The sequence below is a fragment of the Mytilus californianus genome, unplaced genomic scaffold (genome assembly GCF_021869535.1).
Source record: "Mytilus californianus isolate M0D057914Y unplaced genomic scaffold, xbMytCali1.0.p SCAF_5, whole genome shotgun sequence".
Taxonomy (NCBI): Eukaryota; Metazoa; Mollusca; class Bivalvia; order Mytilida; family Mytilidae; genus Mytilus; species Mytilus californianus.
The window spans coordinates 112,167,472-112,182,262 of record NW_026262701.1 but is presented as its reverse complement, the minus strand read 5'-3'; the positions used below and the strand labels follow the sequence as shown (position 1 = coordinate 112,182,262).

At 32.4% G+C, this 14,791-nt stretch overlaps 1 protein-coding gene across 2 annotated transcripts in view; it reads right to left on the bottom strand.

The window, feature by feature from the left end:
* Positions 1-13,071, bottom strand: part of LOC127700662 (sortilin-related receptor-like) — a 104,616-nt gene extending 91,545 nt beyond the window's left edge. For both annotated transcript variants that reach the window (XM_052204228.1, XM_052204229.1), the window contains exons 1-4: positions 12,614-13,071; positions 3,716-3,949; positions 1,829-1,990; positions 245-312 (exon numbers count right to left, since the gene is read on the bottom strand). In XM_052204228.1, coding sequence (XP_052060188.1) covers positions 245-312; positions 1,829-1,990; positions 3,716-3,949; positions 12,614-12,883 — 734 coding nt within the window. In that variant the 5' untranslated portion in view covers positions 12,884-13,071. The remainder of the gene's footprint in view (positions 1-244; positions 313-1,828; positions 1,991-3,715; positions 3,950-12,613) is intronic.
* Between the last annotated feature and the right edge of the window lie 1,720 nt (positions 13,072-14,791).

The window sequence follows — 14,791 nt, the reverse complement described above, 5'->3', positions numbered from 1 at the left end:
TGGGTGACCCCTCAGAGTTGTGAAAATCTCAGGTCACACCCGCAGGATATGGGTCAGTTGACAGGTATGTAACAAAGTTTTAAAACCTAGTCTTGGCATGCTCAATACACATGTATAATTATATGTTTTTTGAAGAATAACAATTGTTGATAAAACACACGTTTTTTTTAAAGCAGATTGTCTTTTGTATGAAATTTACACTAGATGGCAAAAACTTTGCAGCATATTATTTTGGGAAAATTACCAATGGAAAGCCTTGACTCCTTCCTGCATCATCCTCCAGTTATAACCAAAATCTGTTGACACGTACAGCTGAAAAATATTGATAATCATAAAAACTAGCTAAAAGTTGTAATTTATATGTCATTTTGGTCTCTGGTGGAGAGTTGTCTCATTGGCAGTCATACCACATCTTATTTATATAAATACTTGGCTATCAAATTCAGTTGTAAATGCATAAATAAGAATAATAGTTGTTTAAAATATCGAGACAGACACTTGTGATGATTTCTGTGGTGATCTTCAGAACTACAATTAGTGGTTAAGTGTTGCCTGTGCTTCTTCTGGCTTTAAAGAAAAAATAAACATACATATATACTTTTGCTAACCCAATACATTGCACTTACTCTTGTTTGATTGTTAAAACCTATATATACTCCTAGCATTAACAACTATTCCAATACATTGCATTAATTCTAGTTTGTTCCCTATCAATAATCTACTTCTAGATGAATTTTGTGTTGTTGTTGGGTTGCTGTCTGTTGATATACTCAAAGTATTCTCATAATAATATATAACATGAAACCCTTAGTTCAAATGACGGATGAGTCCATATCATCTCTGAAACTTTTTAAATGGTCTTTCTCACAAATCCTATTAATTTAACTAAGTTTTTGAATAAATAATCGTATCAGGTTTTTGGTGGGGTTAATGTTGCTAAAAACTTTAGTTTTCTATATTGGGTTAAGTAGACTGTCTTTTGGCATGGTGCTGTCAGTTTGTCTTCCACTTATGAGATTGAATATTCCTATCGTATGTTCAGCCTCTCTTTTTCAAAGAAATACAAATTTCCTATAGGCATGATAGGTATTGTAGGCAGAATTTTTGAAAACCACAAAACTAAGTATAAGAAAAAAACAATTTCCTGACTCGATGAAAATTGCTACCCACAAAAATATTTGTATCTGCAGTAACTGACAATCAATAAGGAGTTACCTACCCTTTTCCCAAGTTCTTCTTCGTCCATACCAAAGACAACATTAGGATAGGAGGGATGTATCTGTATTGTTTTTAGGTCTGAAGGGAACCAAATAAGGAGTCACCTACCCTTTTCCTTGATTCTTCTTCATCCAACCCGATGACAACATTAGGATTAGAGGGATGTATCTGTATTGTTTAGGTCTGTAGGGAACCCAATAAGGAGTTACCTACCCTTTTCCTTGGTTCTTCTTCATCGATCCCCAAGACAACATTAGGATTAGAGGGATGTATCTGTATTGTTTTAGGTCTGTAGGGAACCCAATAAGGGGTTACCTACCCTTTTCCTTGGTTCTTCTTCATCGATCCCCAAGACAACATTAGGATTAGAGGTATGTATCTGTATTGTTTTTAGGTCTGACGGGAACCCAATAAGGGGTTACCTACCCTTTTCCTTGGTTCTTCTTCATCAATCCCTAGGACAACATTAGGATTAGAGGGATGTATCTGTATTGTTTTAGGTCTGAAGGGAACCCAATAAGGAGTTACCTACCCTTTTCCTTGGTTCTTCTTCATCCAACCCCAATACAACGTTTTAGGTCTGAAGGGAACCCAACAAGGAGTTACCTACCCTTTTCCTTGGTTCTTCTTCATCCATCCCCAAGACAACATTAGGATTAGAGGGATGTATCTGTATTGTTTTAGGTCTGAAGGGAACAGATAATGTTCTGAAGGTTTTCCCATAGTCTTTTGTTGTGAAGGTATAATTGTTGATAATATCTGTAAATATGTACTGAAAAAAAAAAAAAAACAATTACTATCCATGCATTTCAGATATTTAATGAAATAACAATTCACAAATATAATATAATACAAATTTTGGACATAACATCAACCAAGTGAAAATTTTCAATCTGAAGGTGAATCCCTTACTTATACAATTCAAATTGGATAATATTTCATTAAAACAGTGTTTTTGAGAAAGGTGCTTGTTATATTTTCAATTATATATTTATTTGATTAATCAAACATTTGCGGATTCCAGCAATTCAATTTGGCTCAAGACATGTCAATTGTGGATTTGACAGTAAATTTTAGCTGACGAAAAAAAAATGTTACATAAAGACTGCATTAGAATACTAAATAGTACTACATCAAAGAAAGATTGCAGTTACTGAAAGCTAGCTTGAAGTATTTAAATCTACTGATACAGAATTTATCCCTTCTAAAACTTGTAATATAAGCCATTGTACGTTGTATTACCAATACCATTGACAAGGAGATTTAATACAGCAACACAAGTAACTGTGTAAAAAAAATAGAATCTTCTGCAATGCCTGTGGTAAAGATAACCAATTCTATAAATGGTTTGTTTTGACTAACTGCACCTATACATGCAGCATTAACCTTATAGTTATTGATTTTCCATTCCATTAATTTATTTATGATACAGAAAATTACATCCTGTTTTCATTATCCATCTGAACATGAAATTATCCCATCAAAATATTAGGATTGATAACGGCAAGAATTCTTGTCAATTGGCTAATAATTCTTGTCAATTAGCTAATAAGAAATGTCTTAATATATTCCACATCTGTTAACATAAAAATGTCACCAACTTAAATTAAAAAAAATAATTTATGTATGGCTAAATCAATTCACATCACTTTTTCTGTACCAAATAAATTTCATCTTGTTTTCTTACCAGTGTTCATAAATGAAAATGGAATTAATTATAATGACAAACATGAATAAAGAACAGCAAAATAAAGGCTTCAAAACTGTCCTTGTACATTTGCACATCAGTTAATGCTTATTCCCTCTAAGTCTATTCTTTTTCTAAATAATTTTTCAGAATTTACTTGTCACTTCTTCATTGTCATACATGTACACAATGCACTATATGTCCCTTAAGTCCAGTAATTTATTTTGTCTGGTAAGTTCATTCATTATGTTAATATAACAGACCAGCAGAGAAGTGAAAGATCACCAAGCTTTTTAAAAACAAAAGCATACCGGTTAGAACAACATTTTAGAACTGATGCTTTTAGCTCAAAAGATACTAATATGTTAAAACAGGGATATATGTAATACCAAAGATAGACAACTCCATTAAATGGTAACACAGTGTATATCTATATTGAAATAACGCAGGGTTCTCTTACTATTTTTAAACTTCTTTTACAACTAACCTAATCCCTTCGATTTTGGTTTTTTTTTTCTTCATTATGTTAGTAAAGTCATATGCAATAAAAATTATCTGAATGATTTCATGATGGGGTATCATGTGTATTTGAGAATATTTTCACACATTTTTTGCCATTTTTGAGATATATACCGGTATATTAAGATTTTAATTTATATTTTTTATATATATTTATTGAAATCTCAAGGACAGCCTGTTATCTGATATTTCATCTAGCTGCCACTTCTTCTATCATATGTCTCTTGTAACTCTTTAACAAAATTAAAGTGGAGATATACTTTAGGGATTTTCTTCTGGTACAAAACTTACATGTGAATTCAAGGTTTTACTGTTGAAATAATGATCTATGATAACTCTCTCTCCAGTTGGTATTACTAAATGTCCCGTCACATTTCTAAAGCTTTTCCCATAATCATCTGATACAAATAAGTTACTGCTACTATGTGTATTGCTTCGAGGATCACGTGACAGTGCAATTATGACATCACTTCCTAGGCCTGCCCAGTGCACTATCATCTGTGTGTGACTGTCATTTAGTTGTGTCTGAAAAAAATGTATTATCAAATATCAAATAAAAGTACAATGTAACTATCACATAAAATCAGTGTTCTCCCCAGAGCCTTTTAGCATCATGGTAATGTGATGTTATATTGCTTGAATGTGATGCTATCTGAAATGATATCCTTATAGACATGATAGATAGTGTAAGGGAAGTGATGCTTAAATTTCTAGAAACAAGATGGTATTTCATAATTTTCTGTTTACCTAGATGCTATATGAAATTTGTAGGGAGAACATTGAAAATTAAATATATAGTAAGCTGTTATTGGCAATGGGTTTCTAAAGATAAGCAAGCAAAAGTTTGACAACAGTCCATCATTTACACGGTGCCTGATAATAATTCTAGTAAACATATACAAATGTCTTGCCTTCATCATGGCTATGACCATGATGACTGCAATTTGGAAAGAGCAATAGTGAGGACAAGGTCAAAATGCCAATATAAGACATCACAACAAACAGGCCCAACAAATTAAATTTGTCAATATTTGTAACACTTAGAATCTGGTCTGATTCAAATCAAAGTCCTTGTGAGCATTCTATTGGTGAACATTGCTTACACATTTTGAAACGAGAACTTAAAATAAAATATTTAGACAATATTTTTCCTTTGTCCAGAACTTGAAGGTGATCATTCATATGTCATGCACTACATCATGTAACTTGTGTAGATACTGTTTTTTTTAAGTATCATAAGTATTGTAATACACATACATAGCATTTTTTTTAAATTGAATATCTTAGTGTACAAAAACATGGTGTACAATGCTAACTATAAATTGCCTTACATGTTCACCTTATTGCATTATGTTGTGTGTGCCAAAAAAACACAGGTAGAGGAGATGGCTCGAATATAGCTAACAAGACAGTGACTAAAGGGATTACATGTCGAAAGCACTTTGTGTTATCTTTACCCCACAAATAATATAAGTATTAAAATGTTGGCTTAGTATATCTATTATTGTTTATAGCCATTGTGACCATGACCTTTCACCTGGTGACCATAAATTCAATATTTTCTTCTCTGCAGTGGACATTGTTCACTTAATTTTAGTCTGTTGTGTTCTAGACTTTTGACCTTGAGACCAAAATATCAGTGCAGATTTCCTTCTATCAAGAAAGAGATAAGATTATTCATTTAAGGTATTTACAGAAACGAAAATTTTCACAAATCTATCTTTTCATAGTGACAATGACCACAACCTTTGCCTTTGTGACTAAAAATAAACACTTGGCTGTCTCTCCATTAGGGACATCAAAACTAATATATCAAAGATCTACTATTTATGGCTAAAGGACCAAAGTCTGCAAGCAAACATATTGATCCCTCATAATATACATCAAATCTGAGTTAAACATTGAAAACAGAGCTCATTATTGATTTTTTTTTCCAGTACTGCTTTCTGTCTGATAATCTGGTGTTGTGATGAAATCTTTAAAACATGTGGACATTCTATTTAACATCTTCTCTTCAACAGCTTTCCAAACAATTTTTGAAGAAGATTGATTTAATGTCGGTTGCTTAACATCCAGTATTTCATGCTTGTTCAGGACCATTTCAAGAAGTAGTCTCTTCCAAAGTTGTTAATATGATTCACACATGATTCTCTATTTGGCTGTTGTTTAAATTTAATTTTATCAATTTAAATACTGTAATTCATATATCCAGGATATGATCAGTGGATGTAACATCTGGTGTATAAATACATAGAAACATACCAAATTTAAATAATGTATTGACTGATTAAACCGGATTGAATGGTTATATATTAAATTAAAGGTAACAAAACAAAAGTATACTAGGTACTATAAATTGATCAGAGTCATCTGTTAGATGAAATAAACTGTTGATACAGAGATATGTCTCGCCTGTCAGCATAAAATTAAGTAAATGTGGATAGTGTCCACATGTGGACACAGATGATGCCCCCGCTTGCATATCATATAGTTATAAAGGGACATAACTGAAGAATGGTAGAAGTGACGCTACCCAAATTTGAACTTGATCTGAGTTTTGTGGTAATAAGCATTGTGTGTAAGTCTCATAACATTTGGTTGAGGCTAACTTAAGTTGAGAACAGAAACTAAAAATTCAGCAACTTTTCTTTAAAATTTGTAAACATGCATAACTCTAGAACGGTTGTACAAAATGTATATAAGTTTTATAACATTTGGTTGAGACAAACTAAAGTTAGAGAACGGAAACGAAAAATTCAGCAATTTTTATGTTTTAAAGGGACATAACTCAAGAATGGTAAAAGTGTTGCCACCAAATTTCATACTTAATCTGTATTATGTAGTAATAAGCATTGTGTATAAGTTTCATAACATTTGGTTGAGGCAAACTTAAGTTAGAAACGTTAACGGAAACAAAAAATTTGTTCTTGATCTTAGTTTTGTGGTAATGAATATTGTGTATAGGTTTCATAATGTTTGGTTGGGGCAATCTTAAGTTACAGAATGGAAACTAAAAATTTTGCAATCTTTTGATTTATAAAGGGGCATAACTCAATAATGGTTAAAGAGACACTACCCAAATTCAACTTGATCTGTGTTTTATCAGTGGAAGTCAAAATTAAACATTGCATTGATTGTAGTTGATTCAACTATAATCATGGACAAAGGAAGATAACTCCAATTTTAAAAATTACTTGATATTTAGAAGAAAATAAAAATTTTGCAATTTTTACATTTATAAAGGGGTATAACTCTAGAACGGTTAAAGTGACGCCATCAAAATTCAAACTTGATCTGTGTTTTGTGGTAATAAGCATTGTGTATAAGTTTCATAACATTTGGTTGATGCAAACTTAAGAGAACGGAAACTAAAAATTTTGCAATTTTTCCATTTATAAAGGGGCATAACTCTAGAACGGTTAAAGTGACGCCACCAAAATTCAAACTTAATCTGTGTTTTGTGGTAATAAGTATTGTGTATAAGTTTCATAACATTTGGTTGAGGCAAACTCAAGTTAGAGAACGGAAACCAATTTTGGGACGTACGTACATACAGACACACAAGGGTAAAACTTAATGCCCCCACCGCTACGGCGGGGGCATAAAAATAGACAATCTGATGGACAGCAACATTGCTTATTAAATTCAGTTGCTGGACCATGATCTAGTGGGCAGGGCCTGAAAATGGTTGACAAACTGAGATATAAAGACAGTAAGGTAACTTTATAGAAAATATCCTTGTCTAATGTAAGTAGTTCCTATCAATATTACTTTAACAGAAAACTTAACATTGAAAATTGTTAATTAATTCAAAGTCACTGGACCATGTCCTACTGGGCAGGGACTCAAAATAGTCATGTACTGATATTTATGCAACTTTATATTAAATATCAATGATCTATCACAAGTAGTTCCTATCAAACTACCTTAAACAGAAAACTTAACATTGCAAATTGCTAATTAATTCAAAGTCACTGGACCATGTCCTAGGGGGCAGGACCTCAAAATTGTGGTCAAACTGATATGTTCTGATACTAGTAATGTGACTTCATACAAAATATCATTGATCTATCACAAGTAGATCCTATCTACCTAACTTGAGCAGAAAACTTAATATTGAAAATTGCTTATTAATTCAAAGTCACTGGACCCTGACCTAGGGGACAGGGCCTCAAAATAGTTGTCAAACTGATACGTACTGATAGCAATGCAACTTTAGATCTATCACAAGTAGTTCCTATCAAACAAATTTAAGCAGAAATCTTAACAATAGTTGACGTCATCATCGCTGAAGCCGTTGCTGGAAAAGCAATCCCTGACTCGCATTCCGCGACTTTCGTTGCAGGGGAGACAAAAAGTAGTAACTAGTAAGAAATGATTATGTTTCCGTTTATTTTAAATCAATCACATGAACATTATCAAACAATCAAATTTTGCGTCAGGTTTTATACAGCAATGCATTATCAAAGCAGAACGGTGAACCCTGGAAAATGCAGCATTACATAAAAGTCAAGTGTACTACTTAAACAAGTGACCCCAAACAACACACACCAACAGAGCAATGTAAGTGGTTCAAAATAACCATGAAACTTAAAACCATTTAACATCACCAAAGTTCATAAAATATAATGTTAACTTTTGATATGCTTCAATAACTTATGAAGGACTTTGATAAAGTACATGTATTTTAAATAACTATAAAACTGGTAAACATCCTGGTTAAAATATTTCAAATTAAACTACTGTCATGTGTTACACAAGATCTTTTATAAAGTTAACACGAACTTATTTCATATTCATGGAGAAAAAATGATAAATTGAATACACTAAGTTCTAACCATCCATTTGTTAATGTGAATTTAAGTGAAAAAGTAAATGTTATCAGCGTTATAACAATACAAGTAAATGTTCTATTTGATTTAGTTAGAGGCAAAACCATATGAAAATGACCTCTGTAGCATGTTATATGTAAATTTATATTATAGGATACAGATCTCATAATATATGAATATATAGAGACCAGAGCCAATGGCCCATTCAGATATTTCACAAGTCATTAATGTAAAAACACATTTCCCTTAGCCCAAAACAGGAGATTTTATATAATATGAATAAATGGAGATGTTAATATTCATCAATGAGACAATGCTCAGCCCAATGAGTAGTAATTGTATATATTATGTAATATATGGAAAGTAATCTTTTTCACTAATCATGCTAATGAAAACGTACATCCACACATGTTAACTAAGATGTGAAATATTTAACCATTATGTATTTTATTAGGGTTACAAACACAATGAAATTCTAAACTTTATATATACAAAAGTTTTAATATTTAATGTTATACATATTAACTTTATTCATGATATTATTACTTTTTTTACCTATACAGTGCAGTTAGAACAATGGTATATATCGTATGACATATTTACTTAGAAAATTCCTGTTTTAACTTCCTGGTTGTATATACTTCAGACTTGGGTAGATATCATAAATATTGAGAAATTCAAAATGATAAAGAGGCCTTTTTGACACTTAAATAAACAAAATGTATTATTGTTTAATCATTTTCAATAATGGAAGAATTACTTAAGTTTACAATCAATAAATAAATCATTGTGAACTTTTGATTATTCTTTCACTATAATAAATGGTATTGATTTAATCACATTATAAGTGTCCATCCCCTGTACCCCTCCCCTGTACCCCACCCCAGGTCCTCCTTCCTATTTATTCTATTTCTTTATAATCATTATGTAAATATTTTGTAATTTTTATACATGTACACTTTAATTTTAAATATTTATGTAGAATATCTGGTAAAGCTTGACTGATTGTCTAAATTTCTGATTATTTAAAAAAAACTCTTTATTTCTAATTTTGATTTTGTTTTTTTGCTTGTTCATGTTGTTTGCTTATATGTTTTTACTTTTTCATAAACTAATTCCTAAGTAGCATACACAACTTGAGGAAGTCAATGTATGATAATCATGTTCAGCAAATGAATGCAGAAAAGAATAGCATTTGCCTAACTAACCCTAAATGGTTTCAAAAGATAACATTGTTCATACATGTTAAGAGTCTTGAAATGTTAGGTGGTACACTGTATTACTTTCAAATCATTTAGATGCTTGTTATTCTTATGCATACTTTTATTTTCTTCTCTGTATGTTTCTTGTTTACCATAGTTCGTTTGTTATACACATGTAGTTTGTATATTTATGTTAATTGTTTTTCAGGGTTTTGTTTATTGTATCTCCGTACCGATGTAATGCATTGGTTGTTTGAGAATACAGTTATACATGTAGGTACCCGAATGATTATCAGTAATAATGGGCAAGGAAATACATTTTTTTTATTATATTTGTACATGATAATTTTTTCCGTACTCTGGATGTTTTTAAAAGGAATTTAATTTTATATTATAAACCACCTTTAATTTACCATGTTTACCATGTTTACTATCAATTATTACTAATGAATAATATCAGCAGTTCTGACAAAATAATTTCAATAAGGAGTTTTTCACTCAGTATTCACAGTATGTGGTTTATTGTAAGGGTTCTGTAAAACCATCATAAATTTATAAATATAAATTTTGTTGTTTTAATACATACACACAAAAATGTATGTATACTTACATGAAATACTTAAAAGGCAGAATGAACATTTTTTAAATGTTCTGCAGTGATTTTGTGACAAGTAATGTATCCTGCCTGAAAAACCTACGTGTACATGTAGGAGTATATTTTGACTTCTCAAAAAGTGGTGGTCCAAAGATTTTGACCTCAAAAATATAGGATCTACACAATTTTGGTATTTTGCAATAGAAATAATAGTGAGAACTCTGTTTCTTATTTAAATCGAGACATGAATTTTTTTACTGTGTGCTTTTTATCCAAACTTTTACATTTTTACAGGTTTTTACTTGTATTTGCATTTAATTTTGGCCACATTTAGTTTTTTATTCTATCATCACTGTGTAACATCACCACCGGATATAGCTACCTTTGACTGGTTCGCTGTTCATTATCGAAAGAAAAACAACATTACTGTACATATATAGCAGCGTATAGCTACTTTATTTACCTGGGGTAACTACAAATGTATTCGCTGGTATATGTACAGTAATGATATTTTCCTTAGAAAATGAACAGAGAACCAGTCAACATGGTCAAAGGTAGCTATACCCAGTGGTGATGATACACAGTGATCATGTTTATTTTAATATGTACATTATGTATTTTTTATAATAGACATTTTTGTTGATTTTTTATCCCAGAAATTGCATCTGATATATTGTAAAATTGAGAATGGAAATGGGGAATGTGTCAAAGAGACAACAACCCGACCATAGAGCAGACAACAGCCGAAGGCCACCAATGGGTCTTCAATGCAGCGAGAAACTCCCCCCACCGGAGGCATCCTTCAGCTGGCCCCTAAACAAATATGTATACTAGTTCAGTGATAATGGACGTCATGCTAAACTCCAAATTATACACAAGAAACTAAAATTAAAAATGATACAAGACTAACAACGGCCAGAGGCTACTGACTTGGGACAGGCGCAAAATGCGGCGGGTTAAACATGTTTTTTGAGATCTCAACCCTCCCCCTATACCTCTACCCAATGTAGAAAAAACAAACGTACAACAGTACGCACAGTAAAACTCAGTTTAAGAGAAGTCTGAGTCCGATGTCAGAATAGGAAACAAAAGAAAATAAACAAAATGACAATAATACATAAATAACAACAGACTACTAGCAGTTACTGACATGCCAGCTCCAGACCTCAATTAAACTGATTGAAAGATTATGTCTTCATCATATGAATATCAGGCACAATCCCTCCTGTTAGGGGTTTAGTATTATACCATCATAAAATATATGAGAAGAACATAACCTGTGTCATGCCAACAACTGGTATGTACCTGTATGTTTTAAGTTTTTTCTCTTTAATATGCTTATAAAATTACCATGCCACATGTACAGCCCCTTACCATGATTTATTATATCTCATACAGGGTGCTTCCTTAGTTTGCATTATTATCAATATTATTATTACTTTGGAGTTCTGTGGTGTTATGTGGTAAAAAGAAGAACTGACTCATTTTGGGAAGTATTAAAACTGAGAATGGAAATTGGGAATGCATCAAAGAGACAACAACAACCTGACCAAAAAGCAGAAAACAGCCCAAGGCCACACCAATGGGTCTTCAACACAGCAAGAAAATCTGGCACCCAGAGGTGGGCTTCAGCTGGCCCCTAAACAATAATGTATACTAGTTCAGTGAAAATGGACGTCACACTATAAACTCCGAAACATATAAATGAACCAAAATTAAAAAAACATACAAGACCAACAAAATCAGAGGACTCAGCTGGTTCATGACTTTGGACAGGCGCAAAAATGTGGCAGGGTTAAACATGTTTTGTGAGATCTCAACCCTTCCCCTATACCTCTAGCCAATGTGGAAAAAAACAAACACACAGCATATTCCCAATAAATAGGTTCTTTCACAGATATTGCAACCAATATTGAATAGTGGGAAGATTTTCATTATGGAGTTGAAATGCTTTGAAAAACATGGGAAAACATTATTGAAACAGTTCAGTTGCTTTGGAAACATGCATGTACTTTCTTACTATTTCCAAATCCATCAAAAGATCTGTCCCTATTCAATATACACCTTATCGCTATTTGTCCGCCATTACTGGATATCACAAAAGTTCCCGTAAAATTTTGACGTCATAATAGAAAATATCTGACGCCACAATGGAAAAGTGATTGTTGTATGACGTCAAAAGTTCAAGCGGGACAGATTATCGGGTCAAGAGGGAATAGCGATAAGGTGTATTGGCTGGCTGCAATAACCATGAAGTGGCCTTTTCAACATTTGGCTGGTTGTGTAATACATTGTGTACCTGTTTAAGACTAGCACAGCCCCTGATGTTATGCCTTAACAGTAAAGAACCTTCTTCTGATAGAAGGAAAAAGGAAAATATTATTCCATGGAAGTATTATCCATAATTATATTAGAGGAAACAATACATGTATATGTCAATAACAGGTGCATTAATTTGGTGTAAAATTGTTAATTACGTAATTATTGTTACAACATCTAAATCGCATTTAGATACGTCACGTTTGCTTAAAAGAAATAAAATATAAAAAAAAGAACCTACAACTGTACTGTAATTTGCTGCAATTGTATGCTTAGCTGTTGACCGTCGAAATAAACGATGGTTCCATGTTGGGCTTTCTTTTTTAGTCAACAACTTTGTAAGATCAGCTTCAATAATTCTGGTCCTTTCTCCAAACTGATCTTCCAATTTCTGCACTGGAATGTGGAGAGTGTTTGCTTTAAGTCCATATCTTAAACTGTCAACACAAATTTGTTTGTATATCACAAGTAAACATAAACTGATAAAAAGTTTGTGTACATGATCTGCCATTTTTTTGTTTATACTGATATCAGTTATCTCCCTTTGCGGCAGAACCCAGTGTTGCGTATTTTTCTCCTGCAACAAGGAGCACAAACACTTTCAATTGTGATAAACGAAAAGTTTAAGAAAAACCTTGTTCACGATTGATTAAAACTGCATATTGTTTAAAACCAAAAGTTAACATTTGCGTTGCTTTGCAATCGTTCTAAAAATAGAATTCTAAAAAATCATGTGACAGTGACATAAAATTAATCAAAGTGCGTAAGCTCTTTAAGTCTATATAATTACATTGCATCAGAAGTCCATTACTAGAGGTCTAGTAATGGACTTCTGATTGCATGTATGTTTCAATCATACTTGTGATTGGCTGTAAGCAATCGCAAAGCATTCCAAAATCAAATTGTATTTCTCAATAAAATTCAACATTGTTCAACATTCAAGACAGCACGTCGTGCTCTCCTGACAACTTTATAATAACGCATAGCATATAGTATACATCAGTTAGGGAAAAAAACGAAATGATTTAGGCTACTATGATATAAACATAAGGAGATGTTGTATGATTATCAATGACACAACTATCCACCAATGTTTAAATGAAGTGGATGTAAGCAATTATAGGCAACCGTACGGCCTTCGACAATGAAAAAAACCCATATCGTATTGTCGGCTATAAAAGGCCCCGACATGAAAAATATGAAACAATTCGATTGAGAAAACTAACTGCCTAATTTATAACAAAGCAATTTACGAAAAACAAATTTGACAGTCATGAACCAACGACAACAAATAAACTACAGGCTCCTGATTTGGGACAGGCACATAAATGATGTGGCGGGGTTAAACATGTTTGAAGGCGCCAACCCTCCCCTAACCTGGGACATTGGTGAAACAGTATAACATAAGAACAAACTATAAAAAGCAGTTCAAAGGGCTTAACTCATCAGATTGATACAAAGCAGAAAAAAATCTAACAAAAACACAGACTGGAAGTGGCAGGGTATTTACACATCCATTACAACACAAGAGACACAACTTTTGAAGTACGGATCTGAGAGTACTCGCAGTTACTGACAGCTAGTTCAAAGACAATAACAACTAATAAAAAAATCTTGTATCTAAGACTATAATTAGTCGTTTTATGCATGGTTGAATGCTTCTTTTTTCTAATTTTATAGGGTAATGAACACATAGTATTTATGTCATCCTTGAATTGAAATACTGTAAATGTTGATTTAGTTTTAAACAGGTGCCGCAAAGATTCCAATAATTTCTCTAAAATGTCTAAAACGGTACCGAATAGTCTATAAACAAGGTGCCGATTTGTCTCGCTGCCGAATTGTCTTGCTACTGGTATGATTGCTAAAGAGACAACTATCCACCACAGGTCAAATGACGTCACAGAAGTAAACAATTTGACGGCGTTCATAAAGCTAAGTCCACAAACGTAACGTCTTCAAATCACTTCAATCATTTACGACGTTGGCATTTTTCCCCAGAAAACAAACGCGTAACAAAAACACTGGACACTTAGTTTATCACATAGCTTAAAACATAAACGTTCAACATATTCCTTTTTTTTAACAACAAAGTGTAGCATATGCACATTCTGGAAATATAAATAAATATATGCTAAGAGCAGTGTAATGCCCGGATATAATAAGCGACTATGTCGTGGACCCTATTCAGAAAATAGCGTTATTTAACGTTATTTCTTTGAATTGTACCATAATAGCTGGACATTAAAAAAAAGTCAGGTTTTCAGCCTGGACTATCGAATCATTCATATTTTGCAGGTTTTTTTTAAACCTCTTGTTATGCACATTTGGAACATCAAGTTATTTTGAAATAAAAAAAATGGTAATTAAATATTTTTTCTTACCGATTCTTCCATTTTCGAATATTAATCTTTCCAAA